Source organism: Chaetodon trifascialis, chromosome 17 (genome assembly GCF_039877785.1).
Source record: "Chaetodon trifascialis isolate fChaTrf1 chromosome 17, fChaTrf1.hap1, whole genome shotgun sequence".
Classification (NCBI taxonomy): Eukaryota; Metazoa; Chordata; class Actinopteri; order Chaetodontiformes; family Chaetodontidae; genus Chaetodon; species Chaetodon trifascialis.
This window is the reverse complement of record NC_092072.1, coordinates 6,771,259-6,798,503: the sequence shown is the minus strand read 5'-3', so window position 1 is coordinate 6,798,503 and position 27,245 is coordinate 6,771,259. Positions and strand designations below refer to the sequence as shown.

At 42.9% G+C, this 27,245-nt stretch overlaps 1 protein-coding gene across 2 annotated transcripts in view; it reads right to left on the bottom strand.

Moving 5' to 3' along the window:
- samd12 (sterile alpha motif domain containing 12) overlaps window positions 1-27,245 on the bottom strand; it is a 105,419-nt gene that overhangs the window by 39,970 nt on the left and 38,204 nt on the right. For both annotated transcript variants that reach the window (XM_070984661.1, XM_070984660.1), the window contains exon 4: window positions 22,162-22,302. In XM_070984661.1, coding sequence (XP_070840762.1) covers window positions 22,162-22,302 — 141 coding nt within the window. The remainder of the gene's footprint in view (window positions 1-22,161; window positions 22,303-27,245) is intronic.

Genomic DNA, 27,245 nt, shown 5'->3' with positions numbered 1-27,245 from the left:
AAGTCTCACCTTTTAATAACCTGGTAAATTATGACTGAGAGAGTCATAACCAGCTCCTCAGTCCAATACCTTAATTACACCAGCCTCGCTTTTCCATTGTCTGTTAGAGGCTCCCAGAGGACACACATGTGAGGCAAAAGGAAGCCTACGACTATACAAGACTCATCTGGTGAAGTGTCTAAGAATAGCAGCGTTGATGTAAAATATGGTAGATTGCAGGGCCCATGTTTATCAGATGTGAATGTCATTAAATTTAAATATTCACATACATAAATTTACAACCTACTGTCAGGAACATAAAATTCACGAGGAATTCTCAGAAGCAGAAGCGGCACCATCACAAATCAGAGGCAACGCGCTGATTTAAATCCTGAAACGTCTGGACTTAGCAATGCATGAGAAAGGAGAGCCGTACAGTATTTCTCTGAATCTCTACATCCAAATGAGTTTTGTCTTCCACAGACTAAAAAAGGGTCCCTAATCCTTTAAGGGTACTCTGGGTTCTGTCTTTTTTTTCCTCTGTGTTTTCAGATGTCTTTGTACACAGAGCTCAGAAAGTGCGTTTTCAAAGATTCTGAAAAGGGCAAACTGCTGCTAACAACTAACCATGCTAGTGACAAATAGAGGTTGTGCACATACACTCTGAGCACAGACACTGACAGTGGACTGTTTTGTTTGAAGCCGTTCAAAGGTTTTTTACTTGGAATAAATACTAACCACCTTGAATCCAAGGTGGCTATGTGAGAAATTGTTCTGCAGCTGCAGCAGCTTTCAGCAGAAAAGCTCTGATAAACACACTTAACTGCCCAGCACCAAATGACAAAGTTAATGACTAACTGTAGAACATAGTGGAGCAATTTGCAGCTAAAGAGTCAGATATTTTTCTCAGGAGTTGGTAGAGACCAAAAACAGAGGTAAAAGTACAGAGAGAGAGAGAGAGAGAGAGAGAGAGAGAGAGAGAGAGAGCGAGAGTATTTTTCTCTCCTGTTTTTACTTTTTTTAAATACTTGCATGCTGTAACGTCTTTGCCCATCCCCGGTGTGGGATCAATAAAGTCTTATCTTATCTTATCTTATTGGACTTCACCAGGTGGCAGGGCTCCAATCACTCGCCGTCCAGGAAAACAATTTTAACCATCACAAAGTGAATATAACCTGTCGAAGAATCAAAATGTTGTTTCTTTACTTTGTTCTTATCATCTGTAGTTGTTGGTCAAACAGTTGATTTGAAGCTCGTTGTAATCAATAACAGCACACTTTTTCATTATCAAAGTACAAGTACCTCAGCACTGTACTTCAGAACAGAGTTGGAGAAAAGGCATCTGGTTGCTTTCATCTCAGAAGGTTGTTGAAACATAAACACTGATGTGAAGTGTAACTTTACCTCAAAAGTACTCAAAGTACTCCAAACTACTCAGTTGAAGTATTTCAATACATTTATTTACTGCAAACTTATGTTGTCACATTAAGCTGCAGTTCAGTGTTTATTGTTTCACGTTCCTCTGAACAAAAACTCAGTCAGGCCATGTGTTTAGCTTCAATAGCTGTTAGCTGCGTTAGCTCTGTCGGCTCTATTAACATCAGCAGCTGTTAGCTCAGTTAGATCTATTAGCTTCATTAGCAGTTAGCTGTGTTAGCTTTGTCGGCTCTAATAACACCAGTAGCTATTAGCTCAGTTAGCTCCATTAGCTCCATTAGCTGTTAACTGCATTAGCTCTATTAGCTGTTAGCTCAGTTAGCTTTATTAGCTCTGTTAGCTCCATTAGCCATAGGCACTGCAGGACTCTGCTGCCCACCATCTGCTAACAGCTAATGCTCTACGTTGATCTCAGCATGAATTTATTGTTCACAATGTAGCATTATCAGGGAAAGAAGAGGGTGTGTTCCCCATCGGTAGTGAGTTCACTGCGTTGTTTCGGATTGTTGTTCAACAAACCAAAACATCACAAAATCAACCACTTAAACCCACTAATAAAAAAAAAGACCAAAATAATATGTGATAGTAACTATACAGCACTGACTGGCTTCCCGGGGAAGATCTCTGTTCATCCCAAACACTGTGTGTGTGTGTGTGTCAATAATGTGTCAGTGTTGTGTTTACAGCTTGTTTCTGATACTCCCAAGTGGCCAAAAAATCTGTTAATGACAGTTAAAACAATGAGGAAAATCATAACAGGATTAGAATCTGCCATCCCTCCCACAGTAACAGACAGGCCTGATAATTTCAGCTAAGTAACACATAAATCTGAGTTATTAATGTTCTTTGTAAGAGTGTAGTTTGTGAACAGTTGAGTAAAACAGGCCTGTATGCTAAACTAGGTGGAGAAGCACACAGGATGGGTACTGGGTGTAGAATATAGCAGCAATTTATTTAGCCAAAAACACATAAGGGGCCTTTAAACTAAATCTAAATTTAGATAAAATGTAAATTGTTATTCCCCCTCCGAGAGGCTTGATATCACCACATGAATAAGATGCTGACGGAAACCAGGCCAGTGATCTAAGATTAACATCTTATTCTGGGAAACCGAACGCATCGTCCTGTGGGTCGACAGTCCAAATGAGCATGCACAGATCAACAATGTGCTCAGCAGAGCAAACACTGACTCACTCACACCTACTTGTCAGTTACCTTCGCTCTGACACGCTCATGCAGTTTTGTGTGTGACAGGGAGGCAAGGTGGTGCTGCTGCAGAGCGACCTTTAACTCCAAGAGGGTTCGCAAGTGCGATGTAGGCGGAAAACAGAAGTCTATGCAGAGCATTTAGGAAACAGTGCATCTCACATCCCAATCAATATGAAACAAGCACGGGTCAAACTGTTGTCAGGAGATATTTATACAATCAGACCAGCAGAGAAACACACCACCTGTGCTGTTAATTCCCTTAAAGCAAGTCTACGGCAAATCTTGTGGGAACCAGGAAGCCAGCGTGTGATGTGGCAACTGCGGGATAAAAGCCATGATATCCTTCTGGATGTTCTTCACTGTGATTATGGGTACTTTGATGATGCTGATGCTGTTCCTGTTCCTATTGCCCTCTCAGGTATTACTGCTGTAGTCAAACACAAGAACCAGAATGTCCCATAAAAGATCACGTAGCAGCTATATCCTCAAAAGTGCGGCCTGCTCTCCGCTGGGATCTGGTTAAGTAGCAATCTGTGCCGTGTCTGTCAGAGTCAAACAGACAGTGTTAAGAGTTAAAGGCACTCAAAAGTGAACTACTTCCAAGTCACGGTGGTAATGGGCAAATAAAACTCTAAAGCAAAAACAGGAATTCTTGCGAATGTTTTCAGGCTCTGGGGTGGAATCACACAGATGACACAAAAAAAAGAGAGCGAGCGCTCGCCTAATATTTCAAGCGATGATTTAATGTGTGCATAATGAAAAATAATATGTCCCTCATAAATATCTGCTGGGTAGATTTGGTGTCATGTGCCCCAAGTGTGCACTGTATCATGATATTGCCGTGCCAGGGTAGTAAATGGCTGGCATAGCAGAGCATGGTCTGCCTGCCTCATTCTACTTCTTATGGTTTCTCTGCACCCATTTTATAGTGGCAGCACTTAAAACACTGACATGCCATAATTCTACAGTTTCTGCAGCCAAAAGCTGTAACATTGATCGTCTAGAAAAAGGTGGAGGTGGAGATGGAACTTAGGAAAGTGAAGAGAGGGGAGGTGAAATGTGTAAAGAATCAGCAACAAAATGGGTGCGCGCGTAAATACACGTGTGTTGTACATTTGTTTTACAACCAAATGCCTTTGTTATGAGTCATTGCCTGAGGCGGAACAAATTACTGTAAATGGAACTATTAGCGAAACATGGAGGGTGAAAGGAGGAATTCAAATTAAAGCATTGCTCGCTAGCCACTTACTTTCTCTCCATCTGCATAATTATGGTTAGGACACCATGCGGTCGTGTGTGTGTGTGTGTTTATGGATCTGAGAGCGTGCGTGTGTACGTGTGTCTACATCCGACCGAATATCAGAGGTCACAGAGGTTTCCTCTGATATGCCAAGGTTATAAACACCAAGCGTGTTTCCCCCCCATAATCAGCATACACTCAACGAGCTGTTTTAATTACAAAGAGCTTGTGCACATGACAGATGAGCAGAGCCTGGGGTATGCCTACACCAGCCAGTCCATACTGTTTAGTGTCGTGTTGATCCGCACACGTGCAAACACACACACATGCAAAGCCGCAGAACTAAAAGCAGTGACCGCATTTCAGCTGGAAATTACAGCTGTACTAAAACTGTCACAGGTGGCTCTATCATTAGATGGTGGCTCATTAAAGAGTCACTGCGTACGCGAATGTGCTGTGTGTGCACAGGTCTGCAGTGTTTGTGCACGGCTGTGATGATTTTACTCAAAGCTAAATGGGCCTCTTTCTTGTTCCGGCAGCCAAATTGACCTCTCACCTTTATTTCTAAAAGGCTAATACGCTACACCGAGGCACAATATGCTTTGAAGTTCACAATCCTGCCTCCTGCAGAACCTCCGATGCTAAAACGTGCGATAATGTGAAGGTGAACACGACGCAAAAGCACACAAGGAGCGGCAGCTATGGGCCTGGAGATGGAGATGTGAAGAATAATGCATATGTGTGTTCAGTCAGGGGAGTGCAGTCAACCTTTCCTGATCAAATAAAGGTTAAAAAATAGACACACATATAGAGTTTGCCATGCCTGCCGCTACACATTAATATCCAAGAAAGCAAACAGACACACGCGGTTGTGTTAAAGCTGCAGCGTGTGCAGCACCAGCCCACAGAGGTGGAGAGAACTCAGGACTGGAGGGAAAGGAGGAGCATACTGTATATCGATACTACTCCGCACTGGTAGGGGCATGAATTTTTTCCTGCATCCGCCGCACTGACAACTTCACGGTCCACTGCTTTGACACCTAAAGCCAATCATAGAAAGTGGATTTTAGTGGATTGGTGCATCTCGTGGCCGCTGGCTCTGCTGACTGTGGGATGAGTAATGTTTTGGGTTTGTCCAAACTTGTGAGCGGAGCATCACAATTAGAGCAGGAGGAAATTACTTGACGATCATTTTGATAAAGAATAATTGTAATTTATGAAGGAGAAATGCAAAACATTGACAAATTTTCAGAATTGCTTCCTCTGTTTTATATCACTGTAAATTGAATGCCTTTAGGTTTTGGATAGTTAGATTTTCTTTCTTCAGTGAAAGTAACAATACCACAATGTAGAAACAGTGTCAGAGTCAAAGTAAGTGAGCTAAAGAACAGAAGCATCAAAAGCGAAAGTATTCACCATGCAGAATGGTCCATTTAGGAATAATGTGCATCATACTACAGGACAGACTGATGTATAAGCATCACTTTAATAATGCAGGTGCTATCTATAACAACACATCATAATCTATTAGCTAATTGTATTTTGTATTAATAATAAGTTATCAAATAAATGTAGTGGAGTAAAAGTATAAGTAGCAAAGAAGAAAAATATTACATAAAGATTAAATAAAGTATCGTGTAAGTAAGTGAGTAAAAGTACTTCCTTTCCTTTCTACTGCTGCTGCTTGCCAAACTAAACTCGGGTATTTTGCAGATTAGACAAATTACCATTAGCAGATTAATTGATCATGAAAATAATCGTTAACTGCAGCTCTAAGTTCCACGGTTATGGGGTATAAATCTGAATCAAAACTGTGCCAATACCTTTATTTTTATTAAGAGGATAAAGCAGAAAATCTTTCATCTCCAGAAAAAACCTTGTGACAGCCGTCAAAGCTACAGTAAGACGGCGGTAAAGTATTTATGCCCCTTCCCACCTACCACAGTCCTCTGGAACATCTGCATATCTCGTCATTAAGCTTAACTTTGATGTACTGCAACCACGTTCGTCTTTTTGTGTCCAGAATGTGCTGTATGTCAACTTTTAATGTCACGTCGGTAATGTCGTGCGACGCTGCGGTAAAGCCCATTTCCACATGAGGTATTATACATGCACCACTTCATCACTGCTACAGACGAGCTGTTATTTAGCATCGGCACGCTTGTCTGCGAAAGACCACAGGATAGGTACAACAGTCGGAGAGTAAACTTCATTATTTAATGTCTCCTAATATAGAGGAATGCAGCCGCAGGTATGCACTGAGCGAAACAATAAATCAAGGAGTCAGCCAGCAGTGGGAAACACTAGGCGTCCCTCATTAGCTGCAGCACTAGTAGCGGCTGCCAGACTGGTGCATCAGGGCCAGGCCATCCTGGGGTCAGTCTGGAGGATAATCAAAAGCTGTAATTATATCAGGAATGTCCCTAAAGCACAGCGACTGGTGGGGGCAAAGGATCGCTGGCCAGTATCAAGCACAGAACATGGAAGACTTACAGAGACGATGAGAAAGAGAGGAAAGAAAGGCAGAAAACAAACGCAATAAAGTAAATATGAAAGAGAAAAGCAGTCTCAAGGAAGCACAAATCCTTGAGCTGCTGCCTGAGAAAAGCAGCGCTCATGTAATAATGAAACAGCAATGTGGGAGGAACAGAAGGACAAAAGTGGAGAGACAATGAAACACATGAGACGTTGACATTTGAATAGATAAAACAGACACAAACTAGCTGTGAAAAGAAAATCAAGACAGAGAGGGAGAGACAAGGAGACCCGCTTGGCATTCGTAGCTAGCGTATGAAAGAGGGGTGGGGGTGGCAGGGATGGAGGAAGATCAATCATGTGGAATAGCAAAAAGACCTTTCAACAAACTGGCTTTAATCTCCTGACAATGCAACAAACTGGTCCTGATGTGAAACTTCTTCCTGAGGAGCAGGGGCCCCTGCCTCTAATAACTCCCCTCTGTGAACAAGCTAAATCTTTAATGGAGGGCAAGTTCAGCCCAAAACTTCTCTCCTGCAGCACGCACATAAGATGCATAAAGACAAAAGGCTACCTGTGCTGAGGAGAGCTTGGCAGGGCGACGCTGATTGCGTGCCAGTGTGTGTAATTCCACATGTTATTCTGTACTTCATATCCATACGTGCGCAGAGGCTACTTCCACACGTGCCGACAAAAACATCATCAACGCAGAGAAAATGTGGATATGTGCAGGGAATTAAATCATGAGCTACTTACAAAAAAAAAAGCCTCATTTATATTTCATCCCTCTGGCAACCCTTGCCTCTAAATATTTATTAAGTAATTAAAATAAAAGTTAAAAGGCCTCTGAAGCTTCAGGTCCTGTGGTGGTGTTGTGGATAAAAAGCACAGTTCAGTTACAATTAATTCTGTTTAAAACCCGAAGCTTATAACAATGCTGCCTCAAATGCATTTGGGGAGCAAAGTTTTGCTGAAAACGATCATGGGGTCAATGAATGCTGACTAGCTGCTAATGCTGCTTCTAGAGGGCACGTCACACTCAGTAATAACCCATAAAATCATAACCTGCAAAGTCAAAGGTAATATCTTTATATCTTTATTGATATGCCAAGCACCTGCCAGTCATGTATATCCAAAAACAACAAACAAGAGCAAAGCCTTCCTTGCATGGGACCAGTATTACCAGGGGACCTCATGGGAAGGCTCACATCAGCATTTCAGAGGCAGAGTGTCGTGTCTTCAGCAGCCGCATTAATAATACAGAGTTGTTTCCCCTGTTGTTTTCTGCACGTGTTAAAAGCATAAATTGACATTTAGATCGAGTAACAGATGCTCTGTGGCTGTATGGCATCCTTTTGCTGCTCCTAACCTCCTCTGACGTCGCTCATTTAAAACATTTTAAACGTCTCACAGCTCAGCTGCTGACTGTTGTTCAAAATGTTATGAGCTGCGATCAAATTTTATACCTCTGTGACCTCTGTGTTTGCTAGGTAATTTGCGGTGAAATTTTTACTTTAAATTATGGACATGGCAGATTTGCACAGGATTAAAGACACAGATGACCTCTGCAATTATTATAAGTTACTGGGAGTCCCCTGGTTGTACTGGTCCCATGTGAATTGGGCTGGTGGCTCTGTGAGGCTGTACTGCTGGCTGCTAATACATGCTAAGATGCTCATGATAAATGGATTTCAAAGCATCTGGATATTTAGCAGGTATAATGATTACCATACTTACGATCTTAGCTTAGCATGCTAACATCTAATAAGCAATAAACACAAAGCACAGCTAAGGCTGATGGGAAGGTCATTAGTGTTTAGCAAGTGTTTGGTCATAAATCACTAACGTAATAATAATTAATCCACCGGGAAACATGTAAGCCTGCACAGAATTTCCATTGAACAGTTAAGATACAGTATTTATTTGTTTGTTTTAGTTTGGACCAAAGTACTGAACTAACCAACTGTCAGGACGGTGGTTTAGACCAGGGTCAGCAGCAGACCAGTACCACATGAATACTGCTCTGCTGAGATGACAAAGTGCAAAGAAGGTTTATCACACTTCATATATCAAATATCAGATAACATCATCTATATTTATTCAATTTCTGCCCTTTCCATTTGCGAGCTGTAGTTTGGTACATTATACTTCATTTCAGATCGCTCAAGAACATGTTGAGCAGGAGTCATCCAGGACATGGTGTTATTTCTCTGTCGGGTTTAATTGCTTTCATCGTGACCCAACACAGCGGCCACAGCGCTGTACAACGTGCATGAGTACGTGCACTGAGGCTTTACAATAACAAGGGTCATTTCCTAAAATTTTCACCGCGAGTTAAAAACAAACAATTACAAAAAAATGTAAAAAAAGTTGTTTTTCCAGTTTTTAATGTGTTCAAGTCACCCACTTGGCACTGAGACAAGCAGACAATAACTTTTAATTACCGACAGTTAAGAAAAAAAAAGAAAAATGCGACAAGAAGGAAATAGATAGGCTGACAGTTTGGCAGGCAATCAAGCATAAAAAGACTAATGGCACCAATTACAACTGATGTGGGGGGGGGGGGCTGATCTGTGTTTCTAATGCAAGGCTTGCTTTTGATTTCTGACTTTTTCTTTTTTTCAAATTGTGTTTTACAGTGAGTCAGTGCCGTGTACGCCTTTTCAGTGGCTGTGAGAGGGCAGCTATTAGAGTGTACTAGAGTACAATCACATTAATTAGAATAGAAGTTCTCCATGGGTGCAACAGCAATGGGCAGCTTTGCCCATAAATTCAGATTAAGGCACTGAGTACTTAAAAGCTTTTTTTAAAAAAAAAAAAAAAAAAAAAAAAGGTGTACAACCTCAAAGCAAATGTGAAATTGAACACAATTCCCACATTTTCTACCCAGATATAATGCAGATTTTTAAAGCGAACATTTAGGACGACACATACAGTAAAAAGGGACAATACTTAATGATAATTTTCCTTGTTTGCTTGATCCATTGCTGGTAATCACTTGACAAACGACCGTGTTCTTTTCAGTGTGTGTCCAATTGCAAACACCACCTTTTTAAATACTGCGTGTCACTTTTGTGGTAATAACAATTTCAACCCAAAGTCATTAACAGCTCCCCATCAATCACGCCTGCCCCCAGAGTGAGAGATGTTATAATAATAATGGATGATCAGGTGTGGTGCGGCGCTGTTGCTACGTACACCGCCATAAATCCTCGATACACAAACCATGAGCCTGGACTAGCATAATATACATCATTTCCTTTTATGTACCTACTCGTTGCACCCCATTTCCCTCAAAATGTCCTTGGTATCCCCCTCTCTTCTCTACTCACCTTTCTCTCGCTCTCCTTTATGCTCGTCTTTATGCTCATCTGTGACACTGAGCGTTCTGAGGCGATTCAGCGAATAAATATTCTTTTTATGTCTGTCACTCTTGCTCCTGGCTTAGCTGGCTATGTCTGATTGATGCTCGCATAAACATACAGCAATAACTTTGGAGGGAATAAGTCTTTTATTAGTTAAGCACTGGAACACTGAACTTTAGACTGTTTAACGGCTAATACACTGAGGGCACTGGAAAGTTAAAGCTGCACAAGATTTTGTTGGAAAACAAATTTTGACTATTGCACGTGCTGGTGGCACGACGTGCACAGCACTGGAGCTGTGAGCCACCTTTGCCTGACACCTTACCAAGCTGACCTACAGCATGGCGCATGTTTAAACTGCAGCTTTTCTGCATACAGGCTAATGAAAAGTTTCTATGCATGTAAAATATCCAAGATGGTGCAGGAAAAATAGAAAATTAATGTGTCTTGCTGGTGCCACAGCTGCATGAATGGTACGTTTTGCCTGTTATTCTGATGCAAACTATAAGTGCACGCTAATTAATACATTCGCCCTCTTTGGTTCTGCTGCTCTGCAAAAGCCTCATTTAAATCTGTTAACTTCATAAACACATATGCAAAATGAAAGTCCACATTTATCGACTGGGAAATTGAAATAGTATAAACACATTTTTAAAATGTAAATTAAATACATATTTACATCCATATGTTTTCACAACATATATTTAGGTGCATGTCTTATTGCGTGGCGTTGTATAGCAAATGGGCTGAGCGGCTAGCATAGGCCTATTCTGTTTAGCACAAATGTGCAACACCCCCAACTGACTAAAGCTAATGCAGTTTTAATGTAAGTAATTGTGTTCTAAGCACAAACTAGGCTGGGAACTTTGGAAACTGAGGCATTATCTTATTATCATCTCCAGTAAAGTACCAGAGAACAGAGCCATCCTGACACATTAACGTGTCTGATGATGCATTAACTGATAAGCTCATAGCGGGCGCCCTGGCAACAAACAGAGGGCAAAACAACATCTCAGGTGCCATTTTTCTCCTCTCCATTACAAGTACCTACAGTAAGTCTGGAGCCAGTGCTCAGGCATGTTTATGGGGTAATGGCTAGTCTCAGAGTCCAGTAAGTGTCCTATGGCTATTGATCCAGGTTGGTAAGATCATGAGCGAATGCTGGGAAGCTGAAGGCGTGTGCTCAGGAGTCTGGCCTGTCCGTGCTCCGTGCGCCTGTCTGGGCTCCTGGATGTCCGGAGGTGGTCAGGGAGGCTGGAGACGGCAGCAGACTGAGTGGAACCAGCCGCGCTGCCAGGCGACCGATGCAATGACTTTTTAATGGCTTCTCATTTCATGATAAACTAATGAATGTGGCCCTGCGCAGCGAAACCTTACCCGCCGCTTCTGGTTTAAAAAGGCATAAAAGAGCAAAGTATTGAGCGTTTGGGTTTCATCGACCGGCGGGGTCGTTTTTGTTACAAAGAGTTCAGGTTGTGATTTCACACCAACATGCCATTTACAGAGTGCACTTCTGCAAGATGCATGAACTTCATTAAGTTTACACGACCGACAGGCTCCAGACTCTGCAGAGACTTGCCTTCTGTGGCGCACGATCACATCTATACAAACAGTATATTGATGGCTAAGCTCTCTGCAAATCTCCCTTTATAGCAGTCACACAAGCTACAGTCAAAGCCTCAAACCCTACTGGACATCTGGCGGCCAAGGACTCTCCGGAGACTCTGGCAAAAGAGCAGAACATCTCATGCAATGTCAGTGGACCTGTCAAAGCAATCTGTTTTTCTCTGCCATGGGTCAGAGGCCAGAGCAGCGAGTGCACACACACACAGCACATCACATATGACTAGAGCGCCGGTGCTTCGCCTCGAGCTATTCCACCTGTGCACCTTCTCCTTCCTCTGCCTCTCCTGTTTATCTTTCTTGATTAGCTCACTTTATTCCTCTCCATTTTCTCTCCTTCTTCCGTTCCCTTGCATTGTTCTGAATTCTGGCGGTGCCCCCTTTCCCTCGGCTTCATTAAGAGATCTGCACATGCTGTTCATACTCGGCTGCATCCTGCTCTGCTGTCCTTGAGAGCCAGAGTTGGAGGTAAGAGCGGGCTTGTTGTATTTGTGCAACCCCTGCTTCTCCCAGGGCGAAACTAGATGAAATGTGCTTCGCCTAACCTTGACGCCGCTCAACTCCCTCTATGCGGTTTTTCCCGCAGAAAAAAGAAAATGGCCGACTGGCAGTCCAGTGTGAAAGCCTTTGGAGTGAGGTGAAAGTCTGTAATTGGGGGCCCTGAGCAGGGGAGTCTCCGCTGCATGTCAAGGAGAATTATAGCTTGAGGTTATGAAAAAGTATTTTTTGGGGAGGAGGGATTCTTTTCAATATGCCACATTAGTTATGCTCATTTTCCTCTCCCTTCCTTTCTTCCACCTTCCTTTCTCAGTATTTAAAAATATAACCGGACACCATTTACTGATTGAATGAATGCCGTACCAGCTATGGGGCGTCTGCTCTGCCTTCATTACCAAGGCCAGTTTCAATTCATGCCTTAATGAAAGGAGTCTTTACTTTCACAACAGGGGATGCAATTACTCTCTGTATTTCGTAACATTCTACCATCAGAGGTGTGCAGCTTTATTGTGAAAGTCTGCATTTAGGCTTTGAGACCCTCAGAGACCCACGGCGTTAATGAGCAAGGTTAGGGCACACTGTGTCGTCTGGGCAGAGAAGCCATTTGCTCCTAAATGACATTTCCTTTGTTAGAATGAGCCCATATTAGCCCTTAATGTGGAGAGTCACCCAAGGCATCTGCATCGTATTCATACTGGATTCAAAGAAGGGTAAAAATGAAACTGTGGGAGACTTTATTGAAAGTGGGATGACTGCACACCTTATATATCTATATGGATAAGGAAAAAAAAAACATTATTCACTTTGTCAGACACAGGTATTCACTTTGTCTTCACCTTAATCACATCTTACAGGCACCGAGCCATAGATGGAGCCTCCCAGGGAGGAATCTCGCTGACAGGAAATTATGAAAAAGAATTAATTTGACCTTTGCTTGGAGCAAAGAAGAGAGAGAAAGAGGGGGAGTGAGGAGAGGAGATAGAGGGGAGGGTGGAAAGATGGAGTCGAGGGAGGTTTAAGGAGGAAGTGCCTCCGCAGAGGGCAGGATCCTGAGGAGAGAACTCGGATAATGAGAGCTCTCAGCTTCCCACATGGAGCAAGACATCTGATTCACTGGAAAGCCCAAAGGAAGGACGGTAGTCACCCTGAGCTCCCGAAGTCTTCAGAGTGAATGGCTTCAATAAAGACTTTGGAGGAAAGACTCTATTCTCTCACGATGGCCAGGACAGGAAACATTGGTGCTAGTTTGCTCAGAAAATGTGGGCTTTCCTGCACTAAAGAACCCGGCTCTGCCGAACTCGTGGCCGTATTCAGGTCTACTGGTAACTGAGCAAGATATGGTGTGTGTCATAAAAACAGCTTCAGCAGACCAGCTGTTTATTTGAGGCTTGCACTGATTGGTCAGCGTATCAATGGCTCTGCTCCTCATCAGCAAAATGAGCTCATACGACCTCCTCATGAGGCGCCTCGGTGGTCCAAACAATGAGTGTGTATCAAAGTATGGCTTCATTGCTATTACTTTGGATAAAAGCTGTGAGGAGTTCACTGACTGCATGACTGTCTCGGTTTGTTTTTCTTAAGTAATTGCATTCTAGTAATTACATTCTAGGTTTTGTCAGACACTATAGTGAAAGTTACTCAGACTTGTTGTTGGGCTTTATAATATGTATGTTATTTAGTGTCAATGTCGCCGCTGAGTGAACAGAAAAGTCAAAGCTGCAGGAGGCAAAATCCTTTCATAATAATTTTGGTTGAATTAGCTCACTTTGAGCATTGTATGTCACTAACAATACTTAATTAAAGGCTTCTTTTAAAAAAACGTGTCTGTGCGCGCCCGCCTCCAGTTTAAAATCAAGGCTAGCTAACATGTAACGAGCTGAATCTGTTGATGTGGTTTTCTATTTATCAGATTTTGCTGCTTTGGTCATTTTTCCTTGATTTTTGTGCTTCTACCATTTTTTTCTGTCTGTTTCAATTGTGTTTATTGTCGATGTACGAACGGGAGTCTGCACAGGGTGTTTTATTTTGAAAATTTGCCGGATTCTCCACATCGTTCCTGAGTCTGACTTCCTGTCTGGCTCAATCTACTCTGTGCAGGTGAAGCATCGTCAGCCAAAAACAGACTCTCATGCTCACTTAATAAAATTTCTTCTTCTTCTGATCAAATTGAGATATCAGCTGGTCAAATGTGTCCAATAGCAGAGCAACACACCTTCAGTGTTAGCCTATCGTCTTGCTGATGCCTTTGAAACTTAAATGGCCTCTCACTGCCTTAGTTCATTCATGCTGCTGTTATGTTACCTCCCCATCGCTGACGAGTCTTTGCAGACTCATCAGCTGACACCACCAGTGTCTGGACTCCATGGGGGGATTTATCTGGCTGCTGCTGAGGGCAGACGCCCCTCAATTACAAGATCTCCCTGCAGAGTCTCAGCGCCGAAGACTTTCTGACAAGACTTAATCATCACATACAATCTGTCATAATAAACAATTATCTTTACTTCGTTCACTGCTCCCCTGCGATTAAAATACAGTTTGAGAGGAAAAAAGCAGATCTAAAGGATCCTTTAGCAGACGTGGTGAGATCAACAAATCCTGCTCATGCTCACAGGGCGCCTCGACACTTCTGAGGCGAGCTAACAATGTTCTTTCTCCAGGCCCGTTAAAAGTTATTGATCGGGCCGCTTGTTATCCCACAATCACCAGACTGTAAAATGAAGTGTTAATCTACAAGCTGGGGGAAACGTGGAACCCACCAGTGTGCAATTCTTCAAAAGTAAAGTTTCTCGAGTCACTCAAGATCTTCATGTCAGCAAAGTTTACATGTTGAACTCGTTAAAAGCCGTGGAGAAGAGACAGAGGAGGACATCCTGCTCAGCGAAGCTCTCCGACTGAAGAGATTTCCTTTATGAAGCCATGAAGCGCAGAGAGATAATTCATTAAGGTGCCCGCAGCAAAGGAACCGAGGTCTGCTAAAGCACAACAGGAAAGCTTCCTTCATTTACAGCCCCGGGGCCACAAAAGCTGCTCTGAACTTTTTCACCCTGAATCAGAAATTTAGACTATTGTGTCTGAGATTCAGGCACAGAGAAGCAGCTGCAGCTCTTGTTATCATATTTTAACCACGAACAACACCTGCCCAAAGAAGACTAAGAGGGTATTTTTAAGTATTTGCTTAAATTTTCTGGGACTGACGGGCGACTGCGCTGAAAACTGACAGGAAAATCACCTCTTTAACACTCCGGAAGCAGCAGAAATTGTCAGCAAACACACTTCTCGGCAACTCTGGACAAATGCTACGATTGTGGTGGACAGTAACAGACACAAAGTGAAGCAAAGTGAGACTGTCTGCGTCTAATTTTTTTCAAAGTTGTCCTCGTCTTCTCTTTTAGATGAGACTCTGTTACAGTAAATGAAGCATAAACAGCGCGCGGGTGTCTACATTCACAGATTAGCACTATGTACTCAGAAAACCACTCTCATACAGCTCTGTCAGCTGTGTAATTCAAGTTTCTTTTAAGAGTGATGATTTCACAAGCCAGTAATAGCATATTTACTGGCATACGGCTGTTATTGAAAACTCTGAAACGGTTATAAGCATGAAATTGAATACAGAAGACGAGCAAAATGAGATTTTTTTTTGAGGAGTTGGAGAAACGCGGCGGCTTAACGGCTTCCAATCTTTGTATTAGAGTTAATTCAGAGAGATTCAGTGCAGTCACTACAGGCTTTTACACACAGCTATTTGAATGGTTAAATGCCATTATCTAGAAAACAACCTAATTAATCACAACAGGCTCATTCCCGCCTCTCCATTGTCCCAGAGTGTGACTTTTTAAGCTGTCAGGGGGTTAACACGAAGCCATAACTCACTGTACTTCAGCAGAGGAGCGACGGACGCTCGGGTTTTACACCCTGCCCTCTACATTTTGTCTCAGGTGCAGACAGACCTTTGTTTGTTTCTATGGATACACACATTAAAGCTAAATATAATCTGTACAACGAGCACCTCAGACGTTCACCAGAAGAAAGGCAGAAAGGAGCTGCTGGGCCAACTCCATCTTCTTTTAAATCACCTCATAAAACCTTACTTTTATTAGTTTTCTTCCGTGTATTGATCTTTTATTAAATGTCCCTCCTTTTCCATGTTTTAGTTGTTTTCTAATATGTGTTGACATTTTATAAAAGCTTTTCCTGTTGATTTTATCTTTTCTTTTCATTTCCGCCCTTTCAAAGCACAGCTGCGCTCAAAAAGCTCTCCAATAAAAGCGTCTTACCCTTAACTGTCGAAAACAAGGTTTTATTTTGCATCGGATGACGCGCTAAGATTTGAAATACTTAGTCTGAGAAAGACAACTGAATAAATTCAATTCTGCTGATTCTCACAGCGGAAGAATTTCATGATACTTCCTGGAGTTGAGGACAACTTTTTACGATGTCAGTTTGATGGTAATCAATCAAGAATATGAGGATATTTGTTCGCATTTCCTCACAAATCAGAAAGTTCTGGATGGAAAAACACATTTCACCATTGTTATAGAGAACAGATCTATATTGTCACCTGGTTTAAACCTGTGCACAGAGCCGCATGTAGCCCAGAACGGGAGGTCGTCTGCGTCAGGAGCGAACCACCTTACTGGAAACACTGGTTTGGTTCTGGACAAGGGGTGGCGCCTGGGTCGACCCTGCAGGATGGTTAGCCTCTGAATTATGTGCCCTATGCACACATCGGCTTAATCAGACGTTTCTGCATGCAGCTCCTCTGGGTAATGTCCAGATAGGTCCCAGGTTGCAATGCATGTTTAGAAATGGACTTCAGGACGAAACTTAACATTTATTGTCATGACTACACCCCTTTAAACCTTTTTCATTTCAATAAACCGTTACGTGTATTCAAGATTGGATGCTATTTTATAACACCAAACTCATAGAGAACCCGTGCAGCATGTGTCCTTTCACTGCGATCAGAGCAGCTGTTGTGCAAATGGGAAAGAAGCTAAACATTTCTAAACTTTTGAGACACGAGCGAGCAAGTGAAGCTAATTCGCTATGCTAGGTGCTATCATTATGTTATGATAGTGCGTGCAATCAATGCACATTAATACACACACCCTTTTTCAACGTCAGATTTCGGAGAAAAGATTTTGAGAGAGTCGGCAAGATTTGAACTTCTTTACGAAGCCGCTTTTTCATTCTTCGCGCAGCGCGGCATAGCGGCGAGGGGAATGGCGGAGCTAAGCGCCCTCGGTTCTGCTCCCTGCACCGACTATCAGGCCGTCCTCTCCACAGTCCGAGGCCGTCATTGTTTGGGTATCACTCTCTATTTGGAGTGTCTCGGCCCGTCTCTGTTGACTGTAAGCAATAAGCGACGAGCCTGTACTCTCTGCCGTCCCCGTGGCAAAGAGAGAGAGAGAGAGGGGAAATCTAATTATTCCCCTCCCATGGCCCAGCAAGCCTTAAAGGTTAATCACTGTCCGTCTAGCTAATTCTGTCTGGGTACACTGCAGTAATTACAACACCTCGCTCTCTCTCGCCTGCTCTCTCGCCTTTTTCTCTATTGTGTATCTTTGCTCACTCCAGCGCTCTTTGCTGCACCCTCTCTCTTTATAGATACTGGATGTCTCTCGCTCTCATGCTCCACCATGTTTGCCTTTATATACAGATGCTGCACTCTCTCTTCTCATCTTCTGTCCCTATACACCGTAAATGTACATTTATATCTTTTATCATTTCCTGCTAAGGCTTTCCACTCTCCTGCCGCTTTAGTTTGCTGCCGATGCTTATCGCCCGACACTTCCTCCATGTTTACCGAACCTGATAATCAGACCGAACAGCCGCTTCTTTTCACTTCGTTCATTCAACCTGACGATGTGATCATGTTAGCTCATGTCTTATTAAAAAGGGTGGGGCCGTTTGCTCTGTTCTGCACCAACCAATCAGGAGTGAGTGACTTATCCATCCCCCAATGTCCACTGAATATTTCGATCCATGCACACTACATGAAGGCATAGAGCATGAGCATGACAGCAGTCAACAGGAAGTCAACTCCCAACAACCTGTACAGCTCGGCCAGCATCATTTACTCTTGTTTCCTTTTTTGAGGCCAGTTCTTGTTGCTGTTTTTTACAGATGTAGCAAGTTGGCTACCTGGCTATGGAGGTCAAAAACATAATCATCTACAAAGCTCTGATTAATGGTCAGAGCTGGAAAAAGCTGTTAATGAGCTCAACATTTTTCCTCACAAAGCAGAGATGTGAGGGGCAATTCAAAGGGCAGTCTGGAAGTTCATTTTTACCAGCATAATCTACCTTTAATCTACAGCCGTGTCCGAGTTTCTCTTTTTAAAGAAGTAACTCCGCAGTTAATTCCACTTACACTTTACCGATCTGTGTTGAGCCGCTGTCAATAAAACAGAGTACTTCCTGCCCAGATGTTTCACATTTAAAGCTTTCCAGTGGCTCAAATGGCACAGAAGCCTGGTAGCCTTTTAACGTGAAACATCTGCAGGAAGCGTTGCGTTCAGATGATTAAAAAAAAAAAAAGGAATAAAAACGTATTTTTGTTAAAAAAGGAAACTAAGAGCAGCATATTGCTGAGTCTGGCAATGTGTTACGCTGATGGAATAAATGCCCCCCCTTCATTTGGCTTTTATTAGTTCAGCCATTGTTTGAATCCTGGATTTGCAGAAAATATAAAAATGTACACATACTGTATAGACGATTTATATATAGTTCTCACCTCCTCTACTTCTCACACTCCTCGCTCTCCCTTTTCTCCATCTTCTCACCGCCTCTCTTTTGGCTGTTCTTCCTCATCCTACCTTCTTGTCACCTACAGTCCCCCCCCCCCCCTCACCGTTCACCCCCCTTCTTCCTTTACCTCTTTCTTTCTCTCCATCATCTCATCACCACTCCCCGCCACCCTCTCACTTCATTTCTCTCCCTCTGGCTCGGCTCCTCGCTGGTTACAGCTGCATATCCCTCCAGCAGCAGCTCGAGGAAGAGCGCCTTGGGCCTCGAAATACTCCACCACCTCTTCTCCTTCCAATTTCTGCCTCCCTGCCAAAAGCATCTCCAGAAGCGACAGCTTAGGAGACTTAAAATACTTCTGTTTTCCTTCTTCTCCTTTTCTCACTAACTTTCTCACCGTTCCATCACTCGCAGTACTTTCAGTGACACTGCTGCTAAATACAGGAAATGTCCAATAATGGATATAACAAAGGGAAAAAGACTACAGATGGTCAGTTCATGCTTATCATTCCTTACGAGACCTCTTCCTCACTTCTACCTATTTGTTATTGCTTCGAGTGATGATTGTGCATAATTCATGTGATGTAAAGCCAGATTTCTCCAATAAAAACCAAAAGACTCCTCTCCACACCTTCTCTCTCCCATTTCCACTTTCCCAGCATGCACCAAATTTCAGTCTTTTCTGTCCCTCTGTCCTTTCTCCCCGAGGCCCAGATAGGCTCGACTAACAAGCTGCTTCCTGCTGAGGCCAGCGGCCAGTCGCTGCTGAGGATGGTGGGCTGTCGCTTTTCATATCATCAACACAGAGGAGAGGAGAGGAGATGATAGCGGAGGAGAGGAGATAGGAGATGAGAGGAGAGGAAGAGTGGCGGAGATGAGACAGAAAGCACTGGGAGGGAAAGGGACGGGAGGCTGAGAGCAGCCCTTAGCAAAGTGTCATCACTCAGCTAAACTCTCTGCTTTGCGCTCTCTCTTTCTCTTTCTATTTTCCACTTGCAAGGAGACCAAAACAGCGGTCGGGGAGAGAAGCTGCTTTATTACCCTCCAAATGTTTTCCAGGAATTTCGCAGAGTGACAAAGATCCCTAGAATTTGTTTCTCAGCCCCTGCGGCAAAGCCCTGTTTGAGAGTCTGTGGGCAGACGGGCGCTGATGGAAGAAGCGGCGGCAGCGAGGCGAAGCGCCGCCCGTAGCGGTGATGGAGGAGGGCAGCTGCTAGAATCGCTGAGGAAGAGACGAGGGAAGCTGAGAATCACGGGGTGAGAAGGACAGAGCGAGGAGAGGATGGAAAACAACAGCGCCCTGTTGCTGCTGTTATGAAACATGCTACAGAGGATGCACAGCGCCGAGTGAGAAGTGAATTGTGTAGAAAGCAAAGAAATGAGGTTTAAGTGAGAAACTGCAGGGCGCACAGTGTGCATACAGGAAAATATGCTAAAGGAGGGATGATGGTGGTCTCTTTGTAACAGAAAACAGCTGGTAGTGGAAAGGTGATGCTGTATTTCATGTATCTTTGGTGAAAGGTCAAATTCAATAATAATGTAAATCAGGTTGATGTATATATCGTACTTCATGCGGATACACAGCATGTTAAATTTTTGGTTATTATGGTTTCCTGACAGCGGTGGAAAGTAATACTCAAGTACCACACTTAAATACAGTTTTAAAGGTACTTGAGTATTTCCATTTTACGCTATTTTATACTCATACTACACTCATTTAAGTAGGAAATACTGTACTTATTATTACAGATTAACAAGCCTAACAGTATTAAGAAGCATTAAAATTAGTTCCATCCCACGAAGTACAACTTTAAAGTACCGCTTAATGAACGAATGACATAATGTAAAACTGAGAGGGGCCATTCTGATACATTTGCATATATACAGGATTTTTACTTGTATTTCTACACAGAGGCAGTGTTACTTTCATGTCAGTACATGACGTGAATACTTACCACTGCTCACTGTGTTCTACTTGAGCATATTTATTTATTAGTTAGATTAACTTGGAAATTATACATTTCAAAATTTTAGTCAAATTACTTTAATGAAGGGTTTGAATTATTGGACAAATTCTTCACACTCGAGAAATATTATACTTTTGTCTCCTTTTTTCTGTTACGCTGGGTTTCTAATAAATTATTCTGGACCTACCACGAGCTACAAACCCTCATTATTGAATTCCATCTCTGATGATATTTCTCAAGCGTGACTGTTAAGATAATCATTGATTACTGTCACACTGTGATGTGGAAGCTCACCTGAGTGAATTACGACTGTTTGAGAAACCTCCTCTGTTATTAGACACACTTTGTTTGTGTGAGAGATGTTGTCTCAACAACTCTGGAGCACTTTCTCCCAAATATGATACAATAACCTGCTAATCTCTTCTTACAATTAAACTGACTGCATTTCCTTTTTGAGTATTAATAGTCTAAAAACATGGCTGACAAAACGGTGAAGGTATTTGTTCTTCTGTCAGCACGCCAGCACTGATTATCCTCCTGCTTGCGTTGGAGTGAAATAGCACCTACACATATTGTTGAGATGAGTGTGTTGCATAGACTCTACAGTTATCCTGAAATGTGAGGCTTCACATTCTAGGTTATCCCTGTGCAGATAAGTTAAGTTGTTGATCGTGTAAAGACCACGAGCAGTGCTATGGTGCAATGTTCTGCACGGGGACGCACATACTGTAAATACACGTCGGCCTGCATGTGACATGACATGGCTTGGTTAAGTGAAGCATGTGGGGCCAGTTGCTTGATGACATAGTGACTAAATGCAGTGCAGATTACTGAACCGCTGTAGCTGACGAGCTAAATGCGCTAACGGGCCTGGATTACTAGTCACAAAAGCTCCTGTAGCTTCTCAATAAAACATTAGCATACTTGTCAGCTTGTCTGCTAACAACAATTTGATGCACACATCTTTCTCATAATTGTCTGCTGACCTTTGCTCTTTCGCAGACTATTTTGTAGGTTAAATAAAAGTTGATGGTGCAGCACTGCTAATAAGCTAATCCTGCTCTCAAACATCAGCACTGTCGAGATGTCTTGTTATTGGTTAATGGCACAAAGTTGAACTCCACAGGCACCGTTCACGCAGATTAATATTCTCAAACTGATCCTCTGATCACAGCGATTCCACTGGAATGAATTGATTTCAATGTGAAATCTGGTCCTGGTGCGTCCAGGCCTTAAAGCCATCTGTGATCACTTTACACCAAAAGATACCGACGGAGAAAATTCGTGCACGACTCTTGTTGTTGCATAATCATTTTTGATTCATCACTTCCTGCCAGTTTTAAAACATGCGTGATTGCCATGACTACAGATGGCATGCACATAAATGCTGCACAGTAAACGACTTGAATATTTAACAGAATGTGAGATGTCGTTCTGCTTATGAATAATCTTTACTCAGGAGAGAAGCAGATACAGCACATGCTCTAAAAACCTGTTGTGTTTCCAAGCTTGTGCGAGCAGATTATATGCTGAGTCAGATAAATATGGGGAAATGCGCACAGTGTGTTTTATATGTTCAGCGGTTGGTTGAGTTTCACGGGGGCTGCTCGGAAGTCTACCTTGTGTGAGAAGCTGAAGGGTCCTGACTTCCTCCCGGACGCGAAGCTGCAGGACCTGCTGCAGGATGTGCTGCCTCTGGGCTTCCTGCATGATGCCCATTCTTTCCAGCTTTCTGTCGGTCAGCCTCATCAGAGCCCGCCCTGCGCAGACAGGAAAACAAAAAAACAAGGCCGAAGGTTAAGGGCCAGAAGGAGTGGGAGGCCAGTGGGAATTCAATATGCACAGTTGGAGACACTCTTAAGAGGGAAGACATGAAGCATTTATGTCCGTGGAGGAACAGAGCGAGGAAACAAACACAAACAGGGTCAGAAAATTACAGCCGCACAATTTGTGCATTGTATATTGATAAGAGAGAGCTTTTCAACATCGCAGCGCTGCTTCTGACATAAAAACCAACAGCTTTAAGAGCCTTTGCCTATTATGTGAACGTCAATTAGTCTGAAATTTGCTATTAAGCCGAGCACAACTCAACATGAAGCATGTTCTCCAAAAACACGGCGCACATTTTACATAAATATCAGGACTGTACATCCCTAGAGCGAGACTCCCTCACAGCTCCCTCTTTAATTGCAAATCCTTGTATAAAATCCATAATTTAATCACCCAATCAGTTTCTATGAGGGGGATTTGGGCGGCTGGTAAAGCGCGAGCAGAGTATGGTGTAATTATTAACGCTTGTTATGAGTGCCTTTGTAACATGTGGGCTGGTAAGCAGATAGGATGATAATTCAGGGTAATTACTAGGCATTAGGTTGGACCCCGAGAGCTCCGTTTGCTTTGTTGCCCCGATGACTGCACGGGGATGAAAGTACCTCTGATTGGTCGACAGCCAGGGGGGAAGATCGGTCCTGATAGGCTCTTGAAAGTTAGTCCGTCCTCGCCCTCGTTTTCTTCACCTCCCTCCGTCCCCTCCCTTTATGTCAGATCATTAAAGCTAACAAATGTGATGCTTAATTCACTCAGACTGAAACTGAATTTTAAATTTGTTCTCTCATTCAAAGCCTCCTTTTTGGAAACAGCAACAGAGAGAAAGGCAGACTTGGTAATTTCACGTCTCTTGACTTGTTTGGACGATCTATTGTACGTCGTTAGGACACGCCGAGCCCCACGCTGCCACTTTGCTACCACGGCACAGAAGGGAGCAGTTGGGAAAGCTAAGCACCCTTAAGTGTTAGTTGGTAAAACATTGACTGCGTTAGGACAATTTTCCCCTGCCTTAACAAAAGAAGCTCTTCGCTCGCCGCTGCGGCCAGAAGGGGGTAAAATGCCAAACATAGTTAAGATGCTTCATTGCAAAATGGCGCTGAAAGTACCCATTACATAAACACTGGGGAGCTAAGTAGAGTCATAAAGGCTCAGACGTGAGAGGAGCGTATTAAATGGGAAAATGGAAAGGACAAAGATTAGTGAGGTGGAAAGAGAGAGTGGACTAATGAATCAAAGGCGGGGCGAGGGCGGAAAGTTGGGGAACGGAGAGATGCGTACCGAAGAAGCCCGACGAGCACATAAAGCACAGTTATTAGTCTATAAATATTGACCAACCATCACTCGGCACCTCATCCTATGACCAAAGATAGATCGGCATGGCAACAGAGGCTCACTTTCTCCGTGCTTCAGTGATGTCGATCTTAAATAACAGCCAGGAGATAAACAGTTGGTTCACACAGCGTCTTTGCTAATCTTTGTGTTATTTATTGAGGCATCCGCACGCTGACACGGAGGGATCGTTTAACTCCTGTGTTTGCTGACGCTGAACCGCAGATCCCACTGCTGTTTGTGTAAAAATAATATTGCTTTATTCCTCTGACCTTTAGAAAACAAATACGTGAAAGAGTACAGAAGTAATCACCCACGAACAAATGAAGCTGACAGTTGACCCGATGAGGAAATGTGAAGGATGTGAAGGAGCGGATCAAAAGTTGGAGACAAACTCCTGCAAACTGTCTAACTTGTAAAGAGATATTTATTCGTGCTGCTTTGGCACTACGAAGGCATTAATACCAAACAGCAATTTACTATATGAGAGTCTCACATATCCTAAATTATTGTTTGGTGTTTATGCCTTTCTACTGAGTGAACGGGACTGTTTGCAGACTTACAGTCACTCCCTATTTAAGATGTCTTATCACAAATCTTATCTCACACGGACAATAAATGAACAAATATATAACCCTGTTTGGCCAAAGAAGGAAAGTGCAAAACGTTATCCTACATATTGATGTCAGTTAGACCAAAGAGAGGTGATGTGTGACATCAATCACAGATATACAGAAGATTGTACTAAAAATTCATTTTTATGCAATCATCAGACATTTAAGGTGAGATACCAGTGTCACACCTGTAGGTTAAATATGTAGCTAATTCCAGCTAGCTTAGCATAAAGACTGTAAACTGAGGCAAACAGTTAGCCTGGCTCTGATCTTAGAAGCTAACTAATGAACCAGAACCAGATGCTGGACAACCAGCGGAGAAGCAACTGCTACCAGTAATCTGGTCCATAATTCCACATAAACACAGCAGTTTTTGTACGGATTAAACAAATGAGACATAACATGTTCATTAGCGAGCTTTGGACACCTTTGGACAGAATCAGGCTAGCTGCCTCCTCCACTTTCCAATGTTTATGCTACGTAACGTACTCTTAGCAACAGAGCAAATGAGTGTCACAAAATGTTTAACTTCTTCTTTTATCACATTTTACTACAGAAACAATTTGCCTTTCTCCGCAGAGGACTTCTGCAACAAAATCAAAATCCCAGTTTATAACAAGTTTTTATAAAATTGGTCATGAAGTAGAGAGGTGATAAAAAAAAGTTATTGCAGAGGCCTCAAACGCAACATCAGGGTTAATGAAACCTTCCAGTTATGATCTAGACTTGCTCATCAAAAGCATTTTGCATAATGTTTATTTCACTAATAACTTTTGCTGTGGATGTCTTAACACATCAGGTCTGACATCCTCTAACAGCTGAAAACAACAAGTGTATTAATGCGGGCAGGTGAAACGCTGCGGATGCCTGGAATATGCAAAGCTCGCCGATGCCTGCGAACAAACTGCCCGTCCTCGGCGGTGGGCGCCAACGCGGCGCTTCCTTCCGGTCGGCGAGGCAGCATCAGCGGGGCGGAACAGCTTCTGAAAGGAATCCAAGCTTTCACTCTCTCGCCCCGCAGTTCTGAGCCATTGGCTTTGACAATCCCGCCGAGCCTCAGCTGGGAATTTTTCAAACCACAATTAATACACTGAGCAGTGTAGCATGGCCATGAGGAGAGGAGGAGGAGGAGGAGGAGGAGGAGGACAGAAGAGGAAATTGGTCAAGAGGAAATAAATGAGGTAAGAGTGGAAGGCATGCTTGATCAAAAGTTGAATTTCTGCCAGTGATAGAAAACAGAAGTGATGAGAAAAATGCTAACACCTGAGCAGCGTACAGCACCAGCACAGTATTATTATAAGAAAGAGCGGCGCCTCAGATCACTTAGCAGGTCAACGCGAACAGACGACGGCAAAAAGAAGACGAGGCAGACAATCACTGACTCTTGACCCAAAAAATATACATTACGCACTGTCACATATTGACAGTGTTGTCCACTGCTCGCTCAACAGCAGCAGCATCTGAACATGCGTATAATCACCGGCAGGGTCTTTGAAGGCACCACATCCACCTCCTCATGTCACCACAGCTGCATTTATGAGCATGGACGGGCAATTAAATGAATTTTATTACGATTCAATTTAATTCAATTCAATTCAATTCAATTCAATTCATACAATTCAATTACAGTACGATTTGGGAAGATGTGGAATAAAAAGTGAATGTAAATGACTGCGTTCACTTTTTATTTACCTTTTAGGTAAGGCAAGGCAAATTTATTTGTACAGTATAGCACAATTCATACACCAGGCAATTCAAAGTGCTTTACAGAAGCATAAAAATACATTAAAATCATAAATAGAAAGCACATTTCAAAGAAAGAGAGAAAGAAAGAAATTAGAAGAGAAGAGAAAAATAAAATACATTTAAAGGGAAATTTAAAATGGAAGCCGGTAAAAGACAATAATTTAGCATTTAGAATGATTAAAATCATTGAGCAGATATATTTACTTTAAGTTTTACACAACTTTTTGGGGAATTGAGGTTATAAATCCGACACGCCGCTTCCCCTCACAGCAGTGCTTTGTCGTCTCTTCCTAAAAGGCCAAACTCTCCATCCGAGCTGCGGCATGTTTAGTTCAGCTCTAGCGAAGATGATGGAAAGAGAGCCTTTGGTCAACAAGAAAGGTAAAACCAATTCAGCTGGTAGACGTCACACAGCAAGCACACGCACGCACAGCAGGCGGGGACGGACGTTACACACTGTGGAGGACAGCCTCGTACGAGTAAGTCAGACAGTCTAAGCATATGGCAGCTGGCAGCACAAGTATGGGCTCTGTAGTCATGATGTGCGTGCACGTTCAGCACTGAGTGAGTCAGAGAAAACTCTGAATGACGCCGCTGTAAGTATTTCATCTATTTCCCTTCATTTGTCCTGTTGTTGAAAGTTCGAGGAAATCCTCTGCTGAAAAGACACGTTTAATTCAAAAGTTCGAGAAATGCACAACTCGTCCAAAGCCAGTGAGTAATTTTCTTCATTACTGTGATCTCAACATTCACCAAATTAATCACGATTATGATTTTTGCCAGGATCGAGCAGCTCTGTGACAAAAACGCCCACTCTCTCCCACCGCCTCCACTGAAAGGCTTTGAGCTAACTCCTCAAATTTAGCTAAAATACGACGTGTCCATCAACAACCTCTATGCCAGACTGCATCATTCTCTTGCCCCCCCCCCCCCCCCCCCCCATCATTGAAGGGCAGCTCGTGCCTGCAGTCCAGCAGAGGTTTTCCAGATGTGCCACAAACACATATACGAGGTTCTCATTGCATCAGCTTGGCCTGCAGCTGTTGTTTTTAACCATTTCTGCATTTTTCAGTGTTTATTATCGACTGCCATCTGCACTCCGATTTGATGCATTAGTGTTTCATTGCTGCTAAAATGACATTTGTCTTATTCAAATGAATTAATTCGTAGCCTGCGATCAATATACA